This window comes from Talpa europaea (genome assembly GCF_964194135.1).
Source record: "Talpa europaea genome assembly, chromosome: 7".
NCBI lineage: Eukaryota > Metazoa > Chordata > Mammalia > Eulipotyphla > Talpidae > Talpa > Talpa europaea.
The window spans coordinates 133688802-133715443 of NC_140074.1; the positions used below are offsets into that span (position 1 = coordinate 133688802).

The following is a 26642-nucleotide window of genomic DNA, read 5'->3' on the forward strand; positions in this document are numbered from 1 at the left end:
CTTCAAAAAAAAAAAAATTTTTTATTTTTACGTAGAACTGGGGTGCAGGCCAGAGGTGCCAGAAGTGAGAGGATTCACCATAGACAGAGTGGGGAGCAGAACAGGCAGATCTCCTGAAATCCACTGCTGAGGGGAGCAGCGGGCGAGGCAGGAGAGGTCTGCCGTGCCCTGTGGGTTGCTCCCTGGCCAGGGGCTGGCCTCAGGCCGCTGTGGTGACAGTGCTGAGACTTAACCCCTAGGCCCCCAGGGAGGCCCCGGGTCCTGCACTTTAGCAGACACCTTCCGGTGGCAACTCCTCTATCCCGTGAGCTTTTATTTCCAAAGGGATGCAGGGGTTTCGGGTCCGTCTATTTAAATCACCTCCATTCCTCGCTTTCTTACGTGCTGTTGTGACGGGTCACTAATAACACAAATTAGAACTGAGAGGGAGGGAAGGAAGGAAGGTGATGGAACTACCACAGCACCGAAACCCAGGCAGGAAGCGCCTTAGAAACGGTGCCTCCTCCGCTCCCACCCCGTGAGCCAGGACTGCGCAGCGAGGCCCCCGGCACAGGGCGGCGTGAGCGAGGGCGTGTAAAAAACGGCAGAGTCTCCAGCATCTTCGCCTTTTAATATAAGATTTGTTTTCATCACTTGTGAGCGTAACATATTTCTTCTAAAAATAGAGCTCTTTGCTTGTTCTGAAACTTCTTGACTTTCACTTGGAGGAGAGGGGAGTAAGGCTGACCGTATCCCGGGGCACCGCCCGCGTCTCCGTGTCACGGACACACGGCACGGGGCCGCGCTCGCCAGAGGAGCAGCTCCCTTCTGAGGCGCAGAACTGGAGAAACGCGACCCAACGAGCCCCCACCCGCGCCCGGCGTGGACCTTGAACACTCTACTGACCGAAGGTTACAGCCCCGGCTCCACAGGCCCAGGCGTGGCAGCCCCTCGCCCGGGAGGTGGGAGAGGGGCCCCATCCCTGGGCAGAGGACAAGCGGGCCCGCGAGCACACTGGCTGGGACGTAAGTGCACAGTCACGGACGGGGGACGCGGGCCCAGCGGGTACATGCCCGCCCCGGGCCAGTGCAGACCTGGATTTAATGTCACGGAACTTGCCGGCGTTTTCTCACAACACAGAAGAGTCAGTAACTCCCCCGGCCCCCAAGGTGGAGCCGGTTAACTCCTGAATCCAAAGATGCCTTTGATGTACCCAGTGAGGCCGCTCTTGGTCTTCTGCTCCAGCTTGTCCTCGAGGGGAGGGAAAGCCACGTGGTTGAGGGCCAGGTCGAAGAACAGGGGCTTGCAAGGGACCGGCTGGAATCCCGGGGGGAAGTGCACCAGGCTGGCCTGCTTGGTCACGAGGGAAGGGTCCAGGCAGAAAGTCTCAAACCGTTCGACCAGAGGCTGGAGGTCAAATCAAAGGGAAGAATCTGTCAGTCACAGGCGAGGGGCGGGACGTGGCTCTAAGCGAGATCGCCCAGCTCAGGACTCCCGCGCGCTCACTGACCAAATGCGTGCGTGTAAATGCGCTCCCGCGTGCCCACTCTACAGCTGAGACTGAGGCCTGGGAGAGGACGAGGGGCTGGGGTTGGGGGCAGCCCGCTGGACGCTCAAGACAGAGGTCCGGGACAGAGGTGCCGCCTGTCACCGCAGGCTCCTCAGCCCTGCCGGGACCACGTGGACCGCAGCCCACGCCCTCCCACAGGCAGCCGCCAGCCTCCGAGTAAAATGAAAGAAGACAACGAGGCACCGCCTCAGAGCCGAGGGCTTCTGCTCCACAGTGAGCGCGGAGGCCCAGCCCTGGGTTCCCCGAAGTCAGAGCCCAGACTCACCTTGTTGTCCTTGACTTGGGAGGAGATCTCTGTTTGATGGGAGTCACTTGTATCTGAAAGTTCCACCGCGATTCGGTCAGAACAGGGACTTAAACGCTACAGTCACAAGGGGCGCTCAACACACCTGTCAGCCCTAAATCCAGAGAGCAAGCGTGGCCCGCATGTGGGGCTCGCGTGGGCCCAACTTCTGCTGAGTAGCAGCGCAGACAAACAGATACGCAACCCCAGAACCCACGCTGTCAGCCCAGCTGAGGGAGACAGCGGGAGACACCACCAGGGAGGAGGACAGGGACAGCGTTTCCCTCAGGTCTTTCGTACAACCTGATGCTTGATATGGCAGGAACAAATCAGAACCTGACAGAGTAACCGAGACAACCCCTTTCCCCTTCAACTGGAGCACAGGGGTAGGAGGGAAGAGGAAGGCGGCTGAGAGGGGAGGGGCTCACCCAAGATGGCGGCCGCCTGCAGGGAGCACTTCTCCGACCTCACTTGCGTGATGAGCTCCTGCACGTCAGGCAGGTCCTGCAATGATTCAGAAAACATGCGCTTGCGAACAGGCCGGCCAGGGACGCTCGGCGCTCCAGCCCACGGAGCCAAGCCACCCCACCAGCGTGTTCACAGCACTGCGGACTTCTTGAACACTCTGCCCTCCTGAAAAGCAAAACCCAAAAAACTAGCTGCAACGGAAGTAACAGTGCCTGGGAACGACGACGACGACCACGAACGTGACTTAGAGGCAACGTCCCGCGTGCCGGGCATGGCTAACTCATCGTCACAGTCACTCCCGGGCAGTTTGAACTCCCACTTGCAGAGGAGACAAAAATGCAGTTAGCTTGTGCCTGACCCTCCCCGCAGCAGCAGAGGCGGCAGTCGGGAGCAGGCCACCGGCTCCAGGGCCCTCACGCAGGGTGTCCCCCGAGGGCACTGCCATCCTCCCGCCTCAGTCTCCTCTGTGGCAACATCTGGAATAACCTGGTGAGGTCTGGATGCTGCTGGACTCTCACGCCTCTGTTCTGACACCTCTCCCCCAAGCCACCTGGCACGTTAGGCACCACGCCTTTCTTCTCTGCTGAGAGTGCTGATCCCCAATGGTCACCCCACCCTCTGCCCACACCCATCCAGGCCTTCCCATCGCTGTCTTTGCTTGAGGACGCGCTTCCTTCTTTTGTGTTTCAGAGATGGGCTTGGACACGAGTCCTGTGGCTGGGAAAGCTGCAAGCTCCCTGAGCAGGCTCGCCCACCCACCACGCCCACCCTGGCCAGCACTGTCCACAGCCAACAGCGACAGCCCTAAGGGCAGCAGCTCCCAGAGCTGGCTCACGGCAGCAACGGGAACCTGAGCTGACTTGCCTGACCACCGCACTCCTAAATACCCCTTAGGTGCCAGCACCTGAGAACCCTCCACATCACAGCTGTTCACTGGTGTACAGCTAGAGTCTCCGCTGTCTGTGACATGGAGAGACGCGGAGAGTGGGAGACGCGGGAGAGCGCTCTAGAGCAGCAGGAAGCTTCGAGAGTCCCCAAGCCGCCTGCGAGCCTTGTTACAATGCAGATTTGAACCAGCGGCCTGGGGAGAGGCATGAGCGCCTGCACTTCTAGCCACCCCCATATGCGGCCTCTGCGGGGTGCACACTTGTGTGGAAAGGCTTGGGCAGTGGGTCACAACTTGGCTGCATATTTGAACCCGTGAGGGTTCAACCCCAGACTAAAACTAGAAGCTACACCATGTAGAACCGGGGGCTCTGGGGCCTCCCCGGTGGCGCAGCAGTTGAGCGCTGGGTTGCGAAGCTGCCCGAAGCCTCTGCAGCGCCGGTTCGATCCCCGGCTGCTCCCCGGCCACCGGAGGAGGGTCCCACATGGCGCGCAGACCTCTCCTGCCGCCCGCTGCTCCCCTCAGCAGTGTCCTTCGGTCCTTCTGCCTGCTCTGCTCCCCGCTCTGGCTCTGGTGAATTCTCTCACCCTCCCGCGCTTCTGACTGTACCCAGTGCTTGTATAAATAAATAAATAAATCTTTAAAAAAAAAAAAAAAAAAAAAAAAAGAACCGGGGGCTCTGGAGGTGGGACCCAGATACCCTTTTTTTCAAAATCTTCGCGGGTGATTCTAACATGCAGCCAAATGTGCAAAGAGGCCTTCAGGTTCCTAACTCAGCAGAATGGCTTTCCTGCTTCGTGCCAAAACCTGGCATGCCCCTCGGGTGCCGCAGGCTCGGCCCAGGCCTCAGGGACGCACCATGTCCCTCCGGCAAGCGAAGGAGCAGCTCGAGAAGCCGCGGTCTCCGTGGAGTCTCAAACCACAGCTCTGCAGCCTGAACAAGGAGAGGCCAACGACTCACCTTCAGGCTGTTCTTGAAGGCTCCAGCATCGGCACTGACTTCATTGGCGTATTTCAGGACTCGGTCATACAGGACAAGGGCTTCGCTCCACTTCTTCACCAGCACGTAGGACTGCGCGATGAAGAAACACCTGACGGGAAGGGAAAGAGCAACAGCTACCAAAGACCAACTTCCTTGCGGTTCAGGCGAAATTTTATTTATTATTATTTTTAAATTAAATATTTTATTTTATATAATTCTTACATCTTTTTTCATCTTTGCACAATGTATGCATCTTCATTTTGGTTATATTCCCCATACAATTGCACCCCCCCCCCTTATTTTGACCCTAGTCCTTCCTTTCCCCGCCCCCCCCACCCCCGTAGTGTGTCTCTGGTTTATAGTTGCTTGTTGATTTTGATTTTTACTTCGTATTGATTAGTCTTTTTCCTGGTCTCTTATCTAGGTTTTCTAAATTCCTGCTATGAGTGAGACCATCCGGTATTTTTCTTTTTCTGACTTATTTCTCAGGTGAAATTTCAAATTTGGAAACAGGTTTCTCTGCTCAGGATGGCTGCGAGAGGCCCAACATGGTGTCCAGACTCGCAGGCTAACCCGCAGGCTTCTGGCGAGACTGGTGACCGGGGAAGCCAACACAGACCTCTCGTCTTTTGCTTTTCCTGAATAACCAAATCTAAGAAACCTCTTCCTAACAGAAATAACTCCATGAGGTCGACACAGCATGAGTAGCACATGCCCGACAGGACAGAGGGGCCCATAGGAGCCAAGGGTGCAGACAGCACAGACGGGGCGCCTGGAGAGCTCAGGAGCACAAGGTGGCCAGAAAACGGAGCAGAGAGCACTCATGGCTCTGCCTGGCCAGCTGCTAGACCCCCGTCCTCCCAGACCCCCATGTGCTAGACCTTCATCCTCCCAGACCCCCTTGTGCAAGAGCCCCATCTGCCACACGATTCATTCAAACACAGAGCTAAAGGCCAGCCAGCTTCCTCCAGACTCAATCTGGGTCTCCAGAGGCGGCACTGCTTCTGTGAGCAATGCCCTCTCCAGCATCTGGCCATCCCCCTGGGCAAGGGAGGAGACCCCTGATATGTGTGCTCCCAGCCCTGCCCGGGGGATCAGTGCGGCACACGGCAACTCACAGCCACCATCTGCAGCAGAGCTCACCAACATGCGGGCTGACTGCTCTCCTCTGAAGGCAAGGGAACAAGCAGCCACCACCTCTTCCAGGGAAGGGACAGACACACTGGGCGGGTGGCGCCTCGGGTCCTTACCTGTAAGCCTTGTACACCAGGGTCTTGAGGCCTATCTCCTTCTGGAAGGCTCTGTCCTCCTCTAAGCCAGGAAGCTGGCGCAGTTCAACCAGATTCTGCACAAGGAGACGACTCATGAGAGGCGGACAGTTTCTGACAGATCTTACAGGGACACACGGGGGGAGTGAGTCTGTGCCTCAGTGGGGAACCATCTTGGCAGCAGCCACACCGGTGTCACCACTACCCCTTCTTCTCTGATAAAGAAGGTCAAGCAGCCCTTTACATAACATCTTATGTCCTGCAGAGATTTCTTGGGCCATCACTGCCATGGGGGACCTCTCTGGCTTGGGACGTCGCTCTAGAGTGGCCCACTCCTCTGGCCCCGACAGGTTACCTGCTTGATGTGCACACGTCTCACTCACTGAAAACCCCCCACGGGCCCGGACAGTGCAGCCTCAGGCCACTCCCCAGGATTGAAGTGCTCAGTGAACCCCGTGGGTGCTGTCTCTGCACACAGTAGGTCTGACCATTGGGGCCCAGACAGCTCAGCTGGCACAGGACAATGGCATAGTACAAAAGCACTGTCTTGTGCCTAGTGCCAAGCACCTCCTGGAGTCACATTCCTTCGCTCTAGAGCAGTACATCATTTTAGGGCTCTCCCCGGGCCCCAGTGTCACCTGCAGAATGATGTCGTAGAGCCGGATCAGGTCCTGGGGCCGTGGCGAGCGCTTGCTGTCATCTTCTGGCTGCTGCTGCAGCAGAGCCTTCTGCAGGCCCTTCGCCATGCTCTCATTTCGCTTAATCGCTGTGGACAGCTTGATGTAGGTCAGGTAGCTGGAAGGCAGGTGTCAGTTCAGGTTACGCTCGGGGAAATGGACGTTCTGGGACAAGCAGGGGCCACAGTCGGGACTGACAAGGGGAAGTTTGGGGGTGAGCGTGTGTCACACTTCAGGGCCATCTGGTCTGGGCCTCAAGCCTGAGGGGCTCTCAGATCTGGCTGCTGTTCAGTGGCAAATTTGCAGGGGACCAGTATGAGATCTTCTGGCAGAAACTGACTTTAGTTTGGACTATATCCTTTGTATCTTTTTTAAAAAGCCCCACAGCTACTAGTTCAGAGGCACTGCTGGGTGAGGTGACCCTGGACGGCAGCCAGTCCAGGAACAGGGCTGAGTGTGGGATGAAAACATGGTGACCATATAAATGTCTGCTAAGGGGCAATTTGGTCCCAAGAAGTCTTGTTGAGTTCGGTAGAGGTCTGTGGGCATCTCCTGGCATGGGTACAGAGTGGTGGGAAGGCTCCACGGGGTGAGGGTTCCATAATGGACATAGAGGATTAAGGGACAGTGATGGTCAGTGTGCTGACCACCCAGCCTCCTAGTCCTACTCAGCTTCAAGATCAAGGGCAGCCTGGAGTATTTCGGGGTCTGACCAGCCTAAGAAAAGGGCCCTCGGGAGAAGGGCAGCGCTAAAGGGCACCTCCAGTGAAGCCCTCAGCTGAGAGCCACGTGTACGTGTGAGCTGCCAGCACACAGGCCGCACCAGAGACCTGAGGAAGACCTCCAGCAAATATGGGGTGGAAGGGAGGGGGCACTGTCTGGAAGAACCAGGCTTTGTAGGGAGAGGTAAACTTCAGGAAAACCACTATTTTTTTTTTTTTTAAATAAAGATTGATTTATTTATTCTATAAGCACTGGGTATAGTCAGAAGCGCAGGAGGGTGAGAGAATTCACCAGAGCCAGAGCAGGAAGCAGAGCAGGCAGACTGATGAAACACACTGCTGAGGGGTGCAGCGGGCACAGCAGGAGAGGTCTGCCTGCCACGTGGGACCCTTGCAGGTGGCCAGGGATCAAACCAGCGCTGCAGAGGCTGCAGGCAGCTTTGCAACCCAGCGCTCAACTGCTGAGCCATCAGGGGAGGCCCAGAAACCACTATTAATAACCCAGAAGGGAGGATATTAGAACGAGAGACTATATTTTAAAAGCAATATTGAAAGAACACAGATAAGCCCTTAAAAATCAAAATGCTCTCATAAACAAGACCGCCTACAGAAGAGTGGAATGGGGCGAAGGAGGTCAGGGTGCAGCGTGGGAGAGGGGAGGGGAAGCGCTAGGGGGATAGTGGAACCAAAGGCTTCTATCCAAACCCCAAGAGGCATCACGCACGTCACTTAGAGACAAGGAGCTGACCACTGGCAGCGCTTCCAAGGAATGGGAGGCAGCTTTTCCTAAAGCTTCGCAGAAGCATCTGACTCAAACACCTCAGCCGCTACCCATGAGGCGGGCGGGCATCGAGCCGTGCGCGTGGGCCATATGAAATGCAAGGGCTGCCTGTTCCTGCTGTCGCTTTATCCACAAGGTCAAAGGCCTCCCCAATCCTGTGAAACCAGATCCTGATACTAGATGGAGCTGAGGGGGGGGGGACAATGGACTGCGGGGCGAGGCGCTTCATAGTCTGGAAGTTTCCCAACCGAGCTCAAGTTCCGGGGGCCTTTGCAGGGTCAGGAAGCTGATCCTCTCGACTCTGATCCTGCGGCTGCCAGAGACAGACATGGACCTTCACCTCTGGGAGCCTCCTGTCCAAGGGGCTGCCAAACTAGAGGACAACCAAGGGCCTCCTGCTCCCATTTCAGGCACGCGTCCTTTGGGAGTCAATGTGATATTCACGTAGTAACAGATTCCCTCAGAAAGGAGTTTTTGTGGTTTTGTTTCTCTTTTAAAAGGGGGAGGGTGGGGGCTGGCTAAAAATATTGCCCAGGTTCACTAAAAAGTGACAAGCAGTGACAGAAGAACTTAAGGGACATAGAGCAGAGGACTCCATGAAAGGGAGTGTTTTCCCAGGTAATCTATTTCTCTCCAGAAGTCCACTTTCCCTCCTTTCTTCTATGAAACAAAGTTCTCTACCTTAAAAAAAAAAATTGCACTTGACAAGGCGATTTTAAGAGGCACATGAAAGAGCCAAGGCACAGAAGCAGCCGAGATGTGCCTGAGGGAAATCTGGGAGGAACTTGCACTACCGAACAGCAAGACTTATTACCAAGTCCCAGTAATTCACTGTCCTGCTATAAATGCGGAGGACACATGAGCAGAGCAGAGCCCGGGAAAAGAGCAGGCAGAGACAGACCGGGATGCGGGAGGACGGGGGCCAGCGCCTGCACCGACAGCCCGTGCTGCAGCGAGAAGGCAGGGCAGGACCCGGCCTCAGCCAGATAAACTCTAAGCAGAATTAAACCTAAATGGGAAAGGAACAACGCAGAACCTTCAGAACACAGAATCCCCCGAGGAGCCTGATGGGGGAGGAGAAGGGACAGCTCTAAAGAGGGGGAGAATGAGTCTACAGGGAGCCCCAAAGTCACCGGTCATACTCGAGTTCTTAAACAGTTAAAAAAATTTAATTTTATAATATACAATGCAATATATATACATATCCTTACATGATAAATATATACAGATGGATGCATGATGATCGCTTCTCGGCCTTTTGGCTAAGATCAAGTGCAGATGGATGCATGATGATTATTTATATTAAATTGTAAATTAAAATTTACACCAACACATTTTGTTCCAATGATATATTTCAATGTTAAAAATATGAAGACCCACAACGCTTACCTGTGCAGGTACTGAAGATTGGACACCTTCCCCGACTCTCCATCGAGGGTGTAATCTCTCTGTTTCTGCAGAAAGTGGAAAAGGTAAAGCGAGTACAGTTGAGCCCAGGCCTGGCGCTGGCCACCTCATTCAGTGGTCCCCAAAGTGCCCTGGAACACAGGTGCAGACTCGACAGTCAGGGCTCCTCGAAGAGCCAACATCTACTGGACATATTCTAGAAAGAGGGGTCACTCAGCTGCCACGGCAATAAAAACCAGACTTAAAAATAAGACAATTCAGAATTCAGACTAAAAATAAGAGAACACAGCCAGCCAGGCTTGCCCCTGGGCCAGCGTCCAGACCGGAAGCACTCCGAGACAACCACAGCCCACGGCCCCACGTTAGGGGCTGGGCCTTAGACCCAAGTTCAAGGCCTTGTGCTGTCAGCTCTTGCTTCGTGGCCGGCTGTCCAGTCCACATCTAAGCCCGGAAGCTGCCCATATGTCCCCTTTCACGGTACCCGAGACCTGGCAGACGGGACACAGTAACGGTCTCTGATTAGCCTGGCTTAGCCACGTGTGTGAAAAAGGAACCGCAGCCCCTTTCGAGAGGGAGGCAGGAGGGCCAGCAACACAGAGACAGAGGGACCGGCGCAGAGGTCAGACAGGAGAGCCACTGTGCTGCTGGCTTTGAAGATGGGGGAAGGGCTCACAAGACCAGGGGTGCAGATGCCTCCCAAAGCTGGAAGATTGTTCTCTGGAACAATGGACATGCTTCTCCTCCAAAGCTTCCAAAAGGACACTGGCCAGCAAGCCCATCTGATGAGCGCCACTCCCAAGAACGGAAGGAGAACCTCTCTGTGCTGGTTCAAGCCATGCATTCTGTGCAATGCTACGGTGGGAAGTGGAGCCGAAAGGCCCCGGCATCAATCCGTTCGCTGCATTTGGCGTGCGGGGCCCCCAGGCGCTGAGAGTCAAGGAGGAGGCTGGGCTCCGCGGGGCCCCGGGGCGGGTGAGGGAACGCGCAGTCCACAAGGGCTGCTTAACGGGAGAAGGAAACCGCGACCAGCGCTCAACGAGCATTTCCTGCGCATGTTAATCTCCAGGCAGGAGGGCAGATGCTGGAAAAGCACACAGCGTTTACAACCTAGAGATGAGTATGACTAAGGGAACTGAAAAATAAACACCTGATTATCAAACAAAAATCACCGCTGCGGCGCCGGGTACCCAGACAGCGGGGCAAGGGCTCTGAGGGCAAGGCCCTGGGGTGGGCTCCTCGGAGGCGGCCAGCCCTGAGCTGGACCTGGCGAACGGGTGGAGTTTGAATGGGTGAAAAGGGGGAGGAGAGATGAGGCAGGTGCGCGGGGTGGAGGCCAGCGCGAGGCGTGCGGCGAGCTGGGGAAGGCCCACACGGTGACACAAGGCTGGAGTGTGTGGAGCAGCTCAGGGCTGACCCGTGCGCCTGCGCTCTGAGCCCCCGAGAGCGAGGGGCCACGAGTGCCTCTGCTTCCGTCCACCTCAGCTCTAACACCTTGGTTTTAATGCACTTTCTAGATTATAAATCAGATGAGAAACAGGGAACACCATTTGCAAACAAGTACATCAGAGGTGCAAGCTCCCCTGTATTTACGGGGGCGCCCTACTGTGGGCGCTCGGCGACCACTGCTCCAGACCCACACGAGATGGACCTGAGGAGATTCAACTTGTGCGTCTCCCAAGAAAGGCCTGGAGAGGCGGCTGACTCCAAGGCAGGAGAGCGACCAAGAGGCCGCTGACGTCTTGACGTGAGATAAAGGCTGCTGGGAAAACAGGCAGGCTGACAGTTGGAGAGAGGCGCTACCAAAGGAGAATAAGCAGGGTTTTGTGAATGGGAAGAAACACCAATGGCTCTGAGGCTCTCCGCCCAGACGCCGGGATGAGCCTGGGTGCCGCCACGGGGAAGAGCACTGGAGACGTCGCCTGCAGGTGAGCTGGGCCCAAAGGCTTAACACGCAGCACGTGAAATCATCAGGAGGAACGGGGCAGGCAAAGACTCTCTCAACCCGATGGAGCCCACATTGGAAAACGAAACAGGGCAGGAGTCACGGCGCTAGGACCGTGGACCCCGGCGAACGACACGCACTCAGGACCCCTGTTCAGAGCAGGAGTCTCGGCGCGGCTGCAGCCTACCTGGTCAGGCTTGAGCTCTTCCCGCACGGCCTGGAGAGCGTCCCGACACTCGCTGAGCATGGACTCGAACAGACGCTCCTTGGTCTCTTCACTTTCGGCCTACAGGGGTCAGATGGAGGAAGTTTCTTCTGAGTGAGCCATATGCTGGAGGGAGGAGGCACAGAGGTGCCTCCTCTGTGCCTGCAAGCACTCACCTCCCCTTATTACACATGAACACACGCATCCAGCCAAAGGCACCCCAACTCAGAGCTCACGTCAGTACCCATTCTCCACCACGCAAGCGTGTTCTGACAGCTGTAGTCACAGGGAAGGGGGAAGCAGAAGTGAACACACCGCGGGAGCGACCCGTCACTGATCTGAGACTGTGTGAAGCAACAGATGCTTAACATTTTTTCCTATTGTAGAACTTTCTACTCTACCTCTGCTCTGGCATCCCCTGACGGAGCTTGGGGCGCTGCTACCTCACATCCGAAGTTTCCTTCCTTCTCCTCTCCAAACTGAACCGCCAACACGGTCCTGTAAGCCAGCAGAGTCGCCTTCCCACGTGTCACCCGAGACACATGAAGGCTGGGTTCTTTCAGGCCCAAGCGTGAGAGTAACAGTGCTAATCAGTCCCCATCAAAACCGTCATCAGACGAGGTTCCTCTCACCATGGAACCTCTGCGCTCAGAGAGCCCGTGAGGCTGAGAACATTTTAGGGGAGACCAGGTTGGCAAGCACTCGACGGCCTCTGCAAGAGAACAGGGCGTCGCCCCCTGCTCGCCGCCTGGGATAAGGGAAAACGTGATTCATGAGCTGAATACCTGCCAAACCGCATTATCACGCCAAAGAATCTGACGGAGCAGGAGGGACAGACGAGAGGCAGAGGGGAGAGGAACCGGAGTTACGGGCAGGCCCAATGTGACAGTGAGGCAGCAACATTCCATTATTCTGTTTGACTTTCCACTGAAACTAACATCCAAACTGGCCTCTTGACATCCATCTGACCTCTAAGGAAGCCCCAAAGCAAGCCAGTGCTAACCACTACTTTACGAGACTGCTGGGAGGGGCTTAAAGAAAACCCTTTTCTTCTCATAAGAGCTCTTGTTTTTCCCAGTCTTCAGTGTGAAAAAATCCTTCCTTGTGAAGGACCCAAGAGAAAGCAAACATGCCTTCCTCTTACACGCGCGGGGCTCTCCTGCGGCTCACTACCGTGGGGCAGTCACTCTGCACAGAGCAAACGTGGCCCCCGCCGGCTCCCCGAAGCCCAGGGCAGCGCTGTCCAGCAGGGCTCCCCGCGATTACGGAACTCTGCACCCGCACGGCCCGCGCCGCGGTCACTAGCTACGGGGGCCGCTGAGCACTGGCCATTTTAAACAATGAACGTTTCAACAGGCACAGGTGTGAGAGGGCCGCCCTAGACGCCACTCCACACAAGCCCTGTGAGCACTTCAAGTTCACAAGACTCTTCATAATCATTTACTCAAACTCGCCGGCCAAGCTTCCCAGGTACAGGCCCTGTGGGATGGGGGCGAGCTGGAGCGAGACGAAGAAGACTTGGCACTGTTTCGGGAGCAAAGCCCCACCCTGCGCAGCAGACCCCGACGCTACAGCAGGGTGAGGTCCAGCCTCAGCTGTGGTGCCAAGTGAGCCAGCGAAGATGTCACTAACACCCTTTTTAACTTGGGGGGGGGCCCTGGGGGAGCAGAGAAAGCAATGCCAGAAAAGGGCAAACCCTGTTTTACCAGCTACACAGGCTCTGTCGCCTTTCCTGTAAGGAGGCCGACACGAACACCAAGCCTCTTCGCCATCATGTACTACATGCCCCTCTGCACCGAGATGTCACACACGCGTAGAGTTCTCCACAGCTCCCAGAAAGCTCTAAGTTCACGGAGAATTCTACAAAGTCTTAAAGACACGCGGAGGAAGAGCCTATCTGAAGGCTTCCGCAAGCAGCGGGGACTCCCAGCAGCTATCCGCTGGCCTCCAGACTAGGCCCTGAGTCACACCTGCGCTCGGCCACACAGCGGCAGTCGCTGTGTAAGAACGTGTGGTCTGGCTGGGCCTTCCTCCCAGGTGTGCCGATGACATAGCGAAAGCTTAAGCCCAGAAGTAATATGTTCCTCATTAGTCCCAATTAATCAATGTGTTCTAGTTCAAGTGCTAGAAAGCCACACACTCCGGGGTGTGCTGCCGACAGCCTCATGCCAGGTCTCCAGGCTGGCCGGTGCCAGGGAAACCAGCGCTGTGTGTGCCAAGGACAGACCCCGATGTCAAACACAGAGCTCCAAGGCTGTTTTCACTCGTCTACAGAAATTGCTGGAAAGTGGCGTGACTAGGAGACAAACAAGGCTAGCCTGACCACATTCTCCACCACACCCCTAGGAAAACTAAGGAGATGGGAACCAACCCTTACCCACCCCAGTGAGGGTGAGGAGAAAACACAAGGAAATCTGGCAAAGGATACAAACCTCACTTAGGAACAGGGTTTTTTAAAAAAGGATAAATGGGTCGTCCCTGGAGGCGCAGGTGGTTGAGCGCAGCACTGTGAAGCTGTCCGCAGCCTCTGCAGCACAGGTTTGATCCCCACCAGCCACGGGGCAACCCACATGGCGTGGCAGGCCTCTCCTGTCTCGCCTGCTGCTCCCCTCAGCAGTGTAACTTGTCAGTCTGCCTGTTCTGCTCCCCGCTCTGTCTCTGGTGAATCCTCTCACCCTCCCGCGCATCTGGCCTGTACCCCGGTTCTTGTATAAATAAATCTTAAAAAAAAAACCAAAATATTGCCCAGAACCTGAGACATTAAACCCATCAATGCTGCAGGCACTTTAAACCTGTCCCCCCTTGATGTCTACCAGCACCTCATGCTGCATGTACTGGCGACGGCTCGGCGGGGCACGCATCAGCAAAGCAAAACAGCGACCACTGACAAATTAAGACAATTAAGACACTGATAATTAAAGATGTGAAGACTCAAAGCTTAGCTAAAGAGACTAAGGATTTTGCAAGTAAGGATCTAGCAGCTACTTAACCCTCAGCTCCAGTCTTTTCGGCCTCAGTCTCTCTGAATTACGCCTTCCTTCTATGCTTCTCAGTAAACTGCTACCTTAGCATTTAAACATGGTAAGAAAGCCCACAAGCAAGTAATCACCTGGGGCTACCAAATGCTTGTGTCCCAGTTCCCAGAAGGTGACGGACACCAAAGCCACCAGTTAGGACAGAAGACTGTGAAATGAAGAGCCTGCATCTGTATCTCAGGCGCAGCTGGGGCGTCCAGGACGAAGGACATCACCACCAGAGTGAGCACTGGCCAAGCCGCCAGCCCACGGCCCGTCAGAGCCAGCCTCTCTCTGCTAGTGGTAGCAAGGCCGACTGGTTCTTCTCGGGATTAACCTCAGACAGCCGAAGGGCAAGTCCATATTTAATAAGTCATGATTCATTCACTTCAACAGAGACTTACTCAGCTACAGTGCTAGACCTGACAGCTAGGGATTTAACTAAACTTGGACACAATTGTTTTCCTCACCAGCTTGATGTGGTTTATGTGTGATGCAGGACATTAGGCACGTAACTGTTCTGAGTGTTAAATAAAACCTTACCAGGATTCCCTGGGATTAACACACATTTTGTTTGAGCTACAACTTTTACATCTACCACATTATTTAAAGGCCTCTAATACTCAAAAAGAGAGCCTAACGCACTGTCATACCTTTAAAAATCACATGTAATAGTATTCATTAGAACCAGCACCTTAGCCAGGCACTTACCAGGAGAAAACACTACAGGGTCTATAAACGCTAAAACAAGGAATTGTAACAGACTATACATGTCAGTAATTCAGTAATTTACATGGAATTAATAAATTCTTTTTTAAAACAAAATATATCCAAATGGACAGGGCCTCCCCGGTGACGCAGCGGGTTGAGCTACATGCAAAGCTGTCTGCAGCCTCTGCAGCCCGGGTTCGATTCCTGGCTGGCCGGCAAGAATCCCACATGGCGCGGCAGGCCTCTCCTGTCTCGCCTGCTGCTCCCCTCAGCAGTGTCTTCTGTCTGTCTGCCTGTTCTGCTCCCTGCTCTGTCTCGAGTGAATTCTCTCACCCTCCCGCGCCTCTGACCTGTACCCCAGTTCTTGTATAAATAAATAAAATCTTAAAAAAAAAAGAAACACGATTAAAAGAAAAACAAATTTAAAAAACTTTCCCGCAAAGAAAATTTTGGTTCTAATGGTTTCAGTGGTGAATGAGAGCAAAGGTGTAAGGAAGAGGGGCGGGTGGGGAGAGGTGAGGACAAAGAGGGGAGGAAGCACAGTGGGCTATGGCGGTGGGCTATGGCAGGGATGCCTGACGGGGGGATCCTAATGTCACTTCACTTTTTTTTTTTTTTTTTAAGATTTATTTATTTATTTATACATACAAGCACTGGGTACAGTCAGAAGCGCGGGAGGGTGAGAGAATTCACCAGAGCCAGAGCGGGGAGCAGAGCAGGCAGAAGGACCGAAGTCCACTGCTAAGGGGAGCAGCGGGCGGCAGGAGAGGTCTGCGCGCCATGTGGGACCCTCCTCTGGTAGCCAGGGAGCAACCAGGGATCGAACCTGCGCCGCAGAGGCTGCGGGCAGCTTCCCAACCCAGCGCTCAACCGCTGCGCCACCGGGGAGGCCCTGTCACTTCACTTTTTAAAAATTTATTTTTTAAAAAATAAGTGGAAAAACACTGACCGATCATACGCTTTCAGAAATCAGAGAAAGGACTATCTCCAAACTTGTTCTATGAGGGCTGTCTGACCCTGATAGCAAACCCTAAAAAATACAATTATAGGCAATTATACTTGAAAAGAAAAGAGATGCAAAACTCTTGAAGCATTAACAAATCAAACACAGCAGCACATACAAAGCACAAGACAGCAGAGCCAGGAGGCGTTATCCCGGATTCCAGGATGTCAACAATGACGATAAATCAGTCATTCACCGTGTCAACAGGCTTCAAATTCTTCCCCCCTTCAGCCTTTATCTTTCCAGATGCAAAGAGCTGAAACTCTCTCACACGGCTCCTTCCAGCCTCTGGTTTCAAACACTGCTCAGGCCCCCGAGACTGTGGAACGACGAGGCCCGCGCAGTGTCCGCGCGCCTGCACAGCCAGGCTTCCCGTCCCCGCCTGGCCGAGGAGCAGCCACACCGAGCAGCGATAGCGTGGCAGCCGGGCAGACACCTCGGCTATAGGGCCTGACCTCCCTGCGTGCGGCATCTTGAGCACGTCCAGTGGGAAAGCTCCACCCTTGTGTGCAGAAGCACTTGCATATTTTTGTGTGTTTGTGTGTGTGCGTGTGGGACCCTCGCTGGTGGCCGGGGATCGAACGGGCACTGCAGAGGCTGCGGGCAGCCTCGCAGCCCAGCAGCACTCAACCGCTGCGCCACCAGGGGAGGCCCTCACTTGCGTATTTTTTAATTTACGGATGGAGACAATGTAAGACAGAGGAAAGTGGGCTCCAAAATGTCTCCAACAACACGCAGAGCTGATTCCGGAAGGGTTGTTTCCTGCTTGGGAAGGACCTTAAATACCGCAACAAAACAGAGCGCGCTGAAGAAACTGCCCACGCTAGCGGGCTCTTCCGCTCTCTCGCCACCTCACTCTTCCGGGCAGGGCCCAATAACAAAAGCTTTAAAATAAATATTGTCTCCATTAAATTGGGATTGAAAATTATTAAATAACTTCATTCAATCAGAAAAGAAGTTATATACATTTAGATCTACCTGGTAGTCTCATTTCAGGCGACTGACTTTACAATTGTAATCAAAATACAGACAGCTGGCTAGACAGAGTCACACCTTCCTCCACAGGGCTTCAAAACTATACAGCTCGCAAATGTCCAATATGCTGTCCTCTGAAATAAGAGAAAAAAAGTGCTTTGACTAAATAACCTCTAAAGAGTCCCCCTGCTAGCACCTGTGCTCAAGAGGGACAGCAAGCAGGCTGCACCTGGAGACGAGCGCGCGCCGAGCAGGCGGCGGGAACACAGACGGCAGCAACACAGATGGCAGCGTGTGTGCTGAGCTGAGTCACTGTGTTTTTCATCTATTTAAGTTTGGAATAATGTTGCTGTAGTTTCTTGGCAATGTTATCAAATCTTTGGTCAATCTTGAACTGCTTTAGAAGGGGGCGCTATGAGCTAAAGATCTAGAAATCAACCCTTTGACTATTAAAACTCGAGACTTTAAAAAATGTACACAAAATTCGATTAATCATCACATGGGTGAAACCGACCTTCAATCTTAAGATTTTATTTATTTATTTTTGCATAGAAGAACTGGGGTGTAGGTCAGAGGCACTGAGGGTGAGACGATTCACCAAAGACAGAGTGAGGAGCAGAACAAGAGGATCTGCTGAGGGGAGCAGCGGGGAGACAGGAGAGGTTCTGTGGGTCAGCTCCCTGGATGGGAATTGAACTCAGGCCGTAGCGGTGAGACTTAACCTGTAGGCCACCAGCCAGACCCAACCTTCAATCTTAAAAGTAATGGCTTCAAGTGCAGTTGTGAAATGCTCTCACATGATCTAAGTTAGCCTACAATATTTTATGAGTAAGACAAAAAGACCTCCCGATACAGGTTTTTCTTCTCCATGTGTAAAAAGAGAACTATATATTAAGATAAAAAAACCCCGATATTGTGTCTTCCCACGTGGGAAATTAGTCCCCTCCCCGACTAACCCGACGAGCTGGAGATGACTCTCCCGCTGAGGACTGTTTAATGAAAGCTCCGCTTATTCTGTCTTTGTCAGGCTCCAGGACCCTGCTTGTGTACTTTGTTAAGTGAAATTACAAGCAGCTACTCACCAAAGTCCAATAAAACGATCATGTTACTAGCCTTCCCAATGGCTCTAGGAGGATGTGCATGACAGCGGGGGGTGGGGGGGGCCTGAGCTGGAGTCCAAAGGGCACGGCCAAAGGCAGGTGCTCCCTAGTGAGAGGCACGGCCCCGGGCCAGCTCCAGGGTCTCCGGGGCTCCTGCCAGTAACTCACGACTGAGTCACCCCCACACTCGCCACCCCCCACTGAGTCACCCCCACACTTGCCACCCCCCCACGAGGTTAAAGAGACAAACAGGAAGTATTTTGCAGAGTCCAGGACACTGAGGAGGACCATGACCCCCGCTCATCTCCGCAGTGTCCCTGTCCAGGGGAGCACCCGGTTTTTAAAAAAAAATTTGTGACATGATTTGTAAGGACATAAATAAAATCCTTACAACATGTTAATAAAAACAGGACGCCAATCTGATCTCAGTATAATTCCAACACGTTAAAAAAAACCTCTTAACAAAATGAAAAAGGCTAAAAGGCAATGAATGCCAAGGCAGGAGGTACTAGACGTGATCTTTTAAAAACATCATTTGTATCTGCTAAACTTTAAGCATGAATACATTTCTAAATTACCTGATACCAGCTTCCTGCTTTGATCTATGTTTGCAGCCCCGTTCTTAAGGAGTTCCCGCTTACTTGCTCCCACGGCTTCCACCCACCCCCCATCTAGCCGGATTCTCCCGCCCCACCGTCACTGACGCCTGGCACGGAACAGCAACACTCTTCTCCCAGCATCTACCCCTTTAAAGCAAAAGCATGAGCCGAGCTGAGCAGCCACCACGGAGTCCCGTCAGAAGCGGGCCCGCCACTCGGCCCAGCACCGACGCACTCCCAGGGCCTCTCGGCCCTCAGTTTCAGGAAAGGCCAGCTTTCGCCAGCTTCTCACTCCCTTATCTTCTCTCCTTCAGGCAAATACCTGGGAAGTGAGGGGCAAAATGCAACACGAAGGCACAAAGGAACTGCCACTACCAAAAGTCCCCCCGCCAGAGTAGCCATTGTGGAACAAGTCCCTGCGAAGCCTGGATGCTTAACACAACTCAGCAGCACACGTCACAGAGCAGCCCTGTAAACACATTATTCAGGGCACAACAACTCACTTGTGTCTCGTGAAACGCCACTGGCATCCAGAGAGCTATAGCGCTGGCTGGTTTTCTGAGATGCCCCTCCCCTCGTATGGAAAAGGAGCTGTACAAGGCACCCCAGTCACTGTTTACTTTGTACAAACCAAGATCACGGTGATCTCTCATCTTTAGGATTTATTTGGCTGTTCACGCCCACGAATAGGTACCAATTATGTCAGTTTAGCAGCATCAATTAAAGTACAGCTTTGCATAAATATGACATTTATTCCACACATGAAACAAGACATTCTGGCTTAGCGAGGCTTTCCTTAAAGGGTCCTCGAACACGAGGCAGCCCCTGCAGGGTCGGAAAGCTTGCACAGGTCAGAGGCCTGAGGAACATGAACATTAAGGCCCTGCACCACCTGCTGGGCAGAACGGAACCCCGCCTCTCAATGCTCCCATCTGTATGCCGCCAGTGCCTCGCCCTCTAAACATCACAACTTATAAACGCAGCTTTCAAAATAACTTTATTTAAGAGGGCGCATCTTGAGACAGTTGCCAAATCCCAAACAGCATTGAGATAAATTTTTATTTTTCCAGAAACGAACGCCAACCAGCACTGCGTCTTAAACACACAAGGATCACCTTCAGACACAGACAGAAGAGCGCACAGGCACCTCCTTACCTGGGCAATGGCCGCTTCATTATCAGCCAGTCCTAACAAGAAGATCCTCACTTTGTCAATCTTCACCGGGACCGTCCTCCCTCTCCACTCCACCTCGCTCATGGTCGCTGCCTGCTTGGCTCGGGTCTGAGTGATCAGTGCCTGGGGAGCAGTTTGGAAAAGTTAAAGCTTTAAGTGTGGATGTGAGTGACAGAGTAGGAAGAATGTGGCAACTATTGTTGGTCTCTTTCTAAAGTCAGCACGTCACCCCTCACAGAGGAGCGTATACACACAGGCATATTTCAATTCCTCCTTGGGATCATATAACTCAGCTTTTGAAATATAAACATTAAAATGACATAACGAAAGGTTAACAAGAGAATTCCTAAGTTTTGGTAAGGGCGTATGAAGAAAGCAAAGCTGTACAAACCACAAGCGGAAATGTAAACTAGTAGAAACTTACTTAAAAACATAAAACTCTCAGGCCTCCCTGGTGGCCCAAGGGGTTAAGATGCAACCTATGAAGCTCTCTGCAGCCACGGCAGCACAAGTTCGATTCCCGGCCAGGGAGCTACCCACAAGGCGCAGCAGACCTCTCCCGTCTCTCTGCTGCTCCCCTCAGCAGTGTATTTCAGTCAGTCTGCCTGCTCTGTTCCCTACTCTGTCTCTGGTGAATCCCACCCCCAGCACCTCTGGCCTGTACCCCAGTTCTTGTATGCATAAATAAATAAATCTTTAAAAAAATGTATAGCTAAACTATACAGTAATAGCAACTACCCCTTGGTGGTAGAATTTTAATTACTTCTTTTTACTGGACTTTTTCAAACCAGAGAGTTTTCCATAAAAAGACACAAATCAGATTACCTCCAATTTTTCAGCTAGCAGCCCCTCGGTGCCCCCTGACCTCAGTCTCATCTGCATGAGTTCGTTGATAGCTGACTGGTCCCCTGGAAAAAGAAAGACAGGGAGACTCCTCAAAGGCCTGGCCTGTTCTCCTGAGGAACGCTAGCTTCAACTCAGACTCAGAAGGGCTCCTCCCGTCTGCAGGTCGCTGGAGGAGTCCCAAGTCCTTTCACAAAGCTCTGGGGCAGGACAGAAGATGGAGCAGGATGGAGACAGAAGCAAAGGAACAGCTTTCAGTGGTTTTGAGGAGGGCCTGCTTGGACAGTTCTACTGTGTCCCTCAGCTAAAATCCAGGCCCAGAAGGGCATAAGGGAAAGCGGAGGAAGTTAAATAAAACCTCCAGGCTCCCGGGATGAACTCCCACCAGTCCCGACGTGTGACGGTCGGCGGTCACCCACCGATGTTGTAGGCACAGTAGCGGATGTTGGGCGAGATCTCCTCTACGCGCTGGTTGTACAGCACGGCCTGCTCTTCTGTGAACGCGCTGGCGAGCTTCTCATAGATGGTCCTGTGAGGACAGAAATGCCAGGCTTCACAGCGGCCTTATTTTATGAGAATAAACTCACAAAGACAGACACTAAAAATAAAACAATGGCCCTTTGACGCCCAACTACCAGAACTAGCATGTTGATGGCTGAAAGGAAATAACTAATGTTTCTAAAAAGAAGAAAAAGAGAACTTGTATAAACTTTCACAGAAATGACCACTAGCTGATCTACAGCTTGAATCTGAACACCCAGCGACAAAGCTGGCCACAGCCTTGCACGGGGACTTACTTGCACTTGTTAAATGCCTCGATGGCGGCTTTCCACTCCTGATGTTCAAAGCGCAGCATTCCTGCGAGGTAGGCCGTGTACGCCTGCACCAAGGGGAGAGAGGACGGCTCAGCACCCAGGAGGTGTGAGCCGCCCGAGCCTGCTACTTGCTTCCAAGTTTGATATCAAGAAGACAGACACCATCACTTGCGTTTAAGAGAAAAACTTATGTCACCAATAAAAGGTGATACACAGTCACTGGCTCTCATCTGTTTCCCAGGAGAGCACCCCAAAATAAAAGAAGTCTGTTTTCTTCATTTGACTTAACAACCTGCTCCTGACTGTATCAAAACTTGCAGTATTTAGTATCTCTTTCACAAAATTAATTTAAAAAATGCCTGCTCTGTGAATTTTCCCAGATATAAGATGCAAGATTTCCACGTACATATCCAAAAAAGCCTGAGATTTTTAAAGTTGATTATTAAAAACCAAGAGCTCAAAGACAAGAGACACTAATTTTTAAAGAGCAAAGCCTTCCTTCCTGACTGCTGATCTGTAAGCTAACAGACTGTCCTGTTGAACTGCAGCTTATTGTTAAGCCCCCTCCCCACGCCCCAGCGAGGCCAAGACACCAGCCTGAGCCTCCAGCTTGGTCTTGGCGTCCACGCGGCAGCTCTCGCACAAGCGCTCCAGCTCCTCCGCGTGCTTCACGGCTTTGCGGAGGCGAGACAGCAGGTGGAAGCGCTTTCGGGGCTCGGTGTTGGCCTCCTGTTTGAGCTGCATGGCATAGCTCCAGGCTCTTTCAGCGTCCATCAGGACCAGCAGCAAGTACCTGTACGAGGAGAGGGAGGAGCGAGCTGAACACAGGCCAGGTGTGCTGCCGCTCTCACCCTTGGAGACACCCGCGTGCAGCGTCGGCCAGGACTCCCCATCAGCACCTCGCTCGCATCCTGACTCTGGTGCCTCCTCAGGTTTCTAAGCCCTGAGCCGACACACCTCATTGCAAAGTCGGCCACCGCCTGGAACCTGGCCAGCCCAGGCTGACCCCTCTCAAATTTTAGCAAATAGAGGCAGTCCAGGCACATGGCTGGGTCTCATCTTTCAATCAACACCCCCTCACCCCAACCAAGTTAGAAACCACATCCTGAAGAGGCAGTACACTACAGGAGTTATAGGAAGGTTCTAGAGTCTGAGTGGAATCTCAGTACCACCACTCACCAGCTGTGTGGGGTTTGGGCAGAAGTATGACCTTTTCTCCCTCTCCTACACAGTAACACACTCAGGCCAGAGCTGGCACTTATTTATTTATTTTTTTAATTTTCTAGAGGCATGTCTTATTTATTTATTTATTATTTGTTTGTTTGTTTTATACATGCACTGGGTACAGTCAGAAGCGCGGGAGGGTGAGAGAATTCACCAGAGCCAGAGCGGGGAGCAGAACAGGCAGAAGGACCGAAGGACACTGCTGAGGGGAGCAGCGGGCGGCAGGAGAGGTCTGCGCGCCATGTGGGACCCTCCTCCGGTGGCCGGGGAGCAGCCGGGGATCGAACCGGCTGCAGAGGCTGCGGGCAGCTTCGCAACCCAGCGCTCAACCGCTGCGCCACTGGGGAGGCCCCAGAGCTGGCACTTATGAAGTGCAACACAAGTCAGCAACTTTGATATTATTCTGGTGAATCTCCTGTAAAATTACTTTCTGGATGAATCTTCCTTATACTTCAGCTTGACCGTGTTACTCCAGGATAAACGATCTCACTCCCCTAACTCTAATGCCCCCATTAGGTTTAACCAGCATGTCCTGCTCCGTGCCACTGCAGTCCTATGCTCAAGTGCCCTGTGTCTCTGGACACCCAGTTCTGAGTCTCACTGCCTCCTGGGAGAACATTTCAGCTCCTCAAGGGTGTTCACACACTGTGTGCTTCCCCTCATGCAATGTTCCTTCCTCTCACAAATCCTTCAGGGCCCAGCCTCCTCCAGGCAGGTCTCCTGGCTACCCCATCAAGAACCCTCTCCAGACTTCGGCATTCTAAAGAGTAAAGGACACATAATAGGGAAGGTCTCTGTCTTATACTGTTCCCTGTTCTGTACTTGACCAACATCTCCCAACAAGCGCAGAGTCAATGAGGTCCAAGGACTCCGCCTCTCCAGTCTACCCCCAGGAGTGTCTAGTTCAGTGCCCACACACTGGACGGTGGGCAGCCAACACTGTTCAAAGGCCAGTAGCAGACATTTTAGGTTCTGCAGGCCATGTGGCCTCTTTCATGACCACTCAGCTGCTGTATTGTAAAAGTAGCTAAAGCAACCTAAACAAGTGGAGTGGCATGGTCCAGCGAAGTTCTACTTACAGAAATATGTGGCAGGAGGACCAAGTTGGCCTAAGGCTGAGAAGTGACCTGCAGGACCTGTGATAGGCGTGGCTCAACAGATCACTGCTCTAGCAGACGTGAAGCACGGCTGTACCTGACCCCGAAACACAACACTCTTCCACAGCAAGAAGACACAGTCGTGCCTCACTTACGGTAGACTGAGTTAGGAGAGCACCTGAAAACTGAAATTTACATTCTAGAAACCCAGTAACTGGTTATATTCTAATCACTGGCTTCAGCACCCACCACTCCACCAGCTCCGGGACAAGTTGCTAAACCTCTTTGAGCCTTAGCGGCTCCATCTTCTGGCCAGGAAAAGCGCAAATTCCCACTGCACAGAGCTGCTGAAAGAACCACCGGGGACAGCGGGAGGGAAGGACACCACCGGGCCGAGGCTGCTCAGGAACCAGCACCGAGCGGCCAGTACCTGTTATCAGTCAGAAGCTCTTCAGTCACCTTCTTCCCTGTGAACTTGTGTCTGTTCCCCATCTTGAAGTTGAGTGTTTTCCGGAGCCGTCTCTGTCTGCGGGAACAGTAGCCCCTGCAAGAGACCACACACCAGAGCGCCCGGTCACGCTGACAGGAGTGTCAACAGTCAATCCATGGGGGCCAGCGTGGAGCCCTGGGACTTTGTAGAGATGCCACACATCTCCTTGCAAACACAAGTGTGGCTGGTATCACGAAAGCACGAAGAGAGGGCGCACACAGCACCGTTCTCAGAGGACCTGCACTCCAACTGGGGGGGGATCATGCACCATAAAATGACAGCCACGAAGACAAGGCGATTGTCAAGGCCAATATAAGGACACACGCCCTCATCCTCGTCTTGTTAACCCCCTTGCGGGAGCAGATGAACAGAATCCTGCCGGCTGCGCGGAAGGGGTGTCTGGTGGGAGACTGGTGACAGCGAAGGCAGAAAGGAAGCGCAAGCACATTTGGAGAAAAATGAGCTCATTAGACTATCACTAGGAAACGCTAGGGATCATTTCTCATGCCAAGTCTCCCTCCCCTGTGCCCAGGAAATGATTCTTCGTGATAGTGCAGGGCATGATAATCAAGTTCTTTACACGTCTATCTTCTCACGATTATAAACTTTCACGCAGGGGAAGAATTTACTTTCAAATTTCACCCAGAGCCTTAGCACAATGCCTAATAAGCAGATGTTCAATAAATGTATTTTGACTAAATTAGTATAAAAATATACCAACCCTTAATCAAATGATATAGCATATAATTTATAATGCGAGATGGTATTTAAATGACACTTAGCATTCCAGCCTTGGAGCCACCAGGACCCGGGTTATTGAAAAGAAGAAAGAACTGTCTGATTTAATCTATGAACTAAATTTTCCCCCCTCAATGCTAATATCAGCTTTAATTATCACTTGCCCTTGTACATAAAAACCAAATGGAAAACATATACGTTATGGGCAGAAAAAGAAACTGGTGGAAGCATCCCGGCAGGAAGGACACGCTCAGCAGCGCCTTCAGGGTGCCCCGCTTCCTGAGCGCTGGCGGCTGGGCCGCTCTACTCGCGGGACTGAGCAGGAACAGGCGAGCCATGAACGGAAGTTCATGTGACAAACTAGCTAGCGGGGAGAGGGAATGATGGCGGGCTACAGTCCGGGTAACACAGCAACCAACAAAGATCACGTGTACAAAACATTTTCATGGACAAGGAGAAATACAACTAACGCTCTACAGACAGTATGAGCAAACTTATGAAACAATGCATCGAGAAAGACCAAAAACACATATAACAAACACACTGTCGTGCTAAGAGAAAAACGGTACCTCTCACGGCCAAAAAAAAAGATCCAGTTGCAAACACAACATTGAATAAAGTTAACAACTGGGGGGAAGACCAAAAATTGCAGCCAACCGAAAACTGCTCATGGGGGACAGGGAAGCAGACCTGGCCCACCGGGCGACAGGCTGCCTAGAGCGTGGCCCCACTTGTGTAACAGTCTAAAAAGCAGCAGCGATGAGTGTCCGCCAGGAGCGGGGCGCGGCAGAGGAGCACCTACTGGGGAGCTGAGCGAGAGGTGACGGAAACGTCCTGCACCTCACTGCAGTGGCTACCTAACCACACACCTTGCTCAAACCTCATCGAACCGTATACCTAAAAAGGGTGAATTTGACCTGGGTATCCAATATGTAAGTCTGACTTTTTTTTTTAAGATTTATTTTTATGCATACAAGAGCTGGGGTACAGGCCAGAGGCATGGGAGGCTGAGAAGATTCACCAGAGACAGAGTGGAGAGCTGAACAGGCAGACTGACTGAAATCCACTGCTGAGGGGAGCAGCGGGTGAGGCAGGAGAGGTCTGGTGTGCCATGTGGGAATCTCCCTGGCCGGCCGGGAATTGAACCTATGATGCAGAGGCTGCGGATAGCTTCATAGCGCTGTGCTCAACCCGCGCGCCACCTGGGAGGCCCTAAGCCTGACTTTTAACAGAAGGGCAGTGGGAACACATCGAAGCTTAGTAGCTGACCTGAAGGGGCTTACACTGGCCAGACCCAGTCAGAGCAGCAGTGTAGTAATGTGAGCACACATCCCCACGGACAGAGGACGAGGTAAACTCTAAGGACACACAGACACACAAACGAATACACTGAAGTTCGATGAAGAACAGGATATTTACATAGCTTCAAAGTATTTTCTCACAAAGTACTTGGTAATCACAAAGGGCCAAGGAGCAACTTCCAGCTGGGACCCCTGGAGTAAGCAAGTGGTCCAGGGAACAGCGCTCCGGGGACGAGCGGCAGTCATGGGGCCCTGGACCACGAGGTGAAGGCAGCATCGCTCCTGTGACTCTCCTGACAAAGACACAGAACCTGAATCTCACCAGGAGGAGGCTGCAAGTAGACTCGGGCAGGTGACAAGCTACAAAACAATCGGCCTGTCAATTTCAA

At 52.8% G+C, this 26642-nt stretch overlaps 1 protein-coding gene across 1 annotated transcript in view; it reads right to left on the minus strand.

Moving 5' to 3' along the window:
- Window positions 1-1137: 1137 nt before the first annotated feature.
- Window positions 1138-26642, minus strand: part of SRP68 (signal recognition particle 68) — a gene marked incomplete at its 5' end in the record, with an annotated part of 29520 nt that continues 4015 nt past the window's right edge. The window contains 14 exons of the mRNA XM_084239432.1: window positions 1138-1386; window positions 1815-1867; window positions 2261-2336; window positions 4148-4277; window positions 5419-5513; window positions 6075-6231; window positions 9006-9070; window positions 11153-11251; window positions 19728-19868; window positions 20571-20653; window positions 21008-21117; window positions 21386-21468; window positions 22001-22196; window positions 24155-24268. Of these exons, the coding sequence (XP_084095558.1) occupies window positions 1159-1386; window positions 1815-1867; window positions 2261-2336; window positions 4148-4277; window positions 5419-5513; window positions 6075-6231; window positions 9006-9070; window positions 11153-11251; window positions 19728-19868; window positions 20571-20653; window positions 21008-21117; window positions 21386-21468; window positions 22001-22196; window positions 24155-24268 (1630 nt within the window). The 3' untranslated portion in view covers window positions 1138-1158. The remainder of the gene's footprint in view (window positions 1387-1814; window positions 1868-2260; window positions 2337-4147; window positions 4278-5418; window positions 5514-6074; window positions 6232-9005; window positions 9071-11152; window positions 11252-19727; window positions 19869-20570; window positions 20654-21007; window positions 21118-21385; window positions 21469-22000; window positions 22197-24154; window positions 24269-26642) is intronic.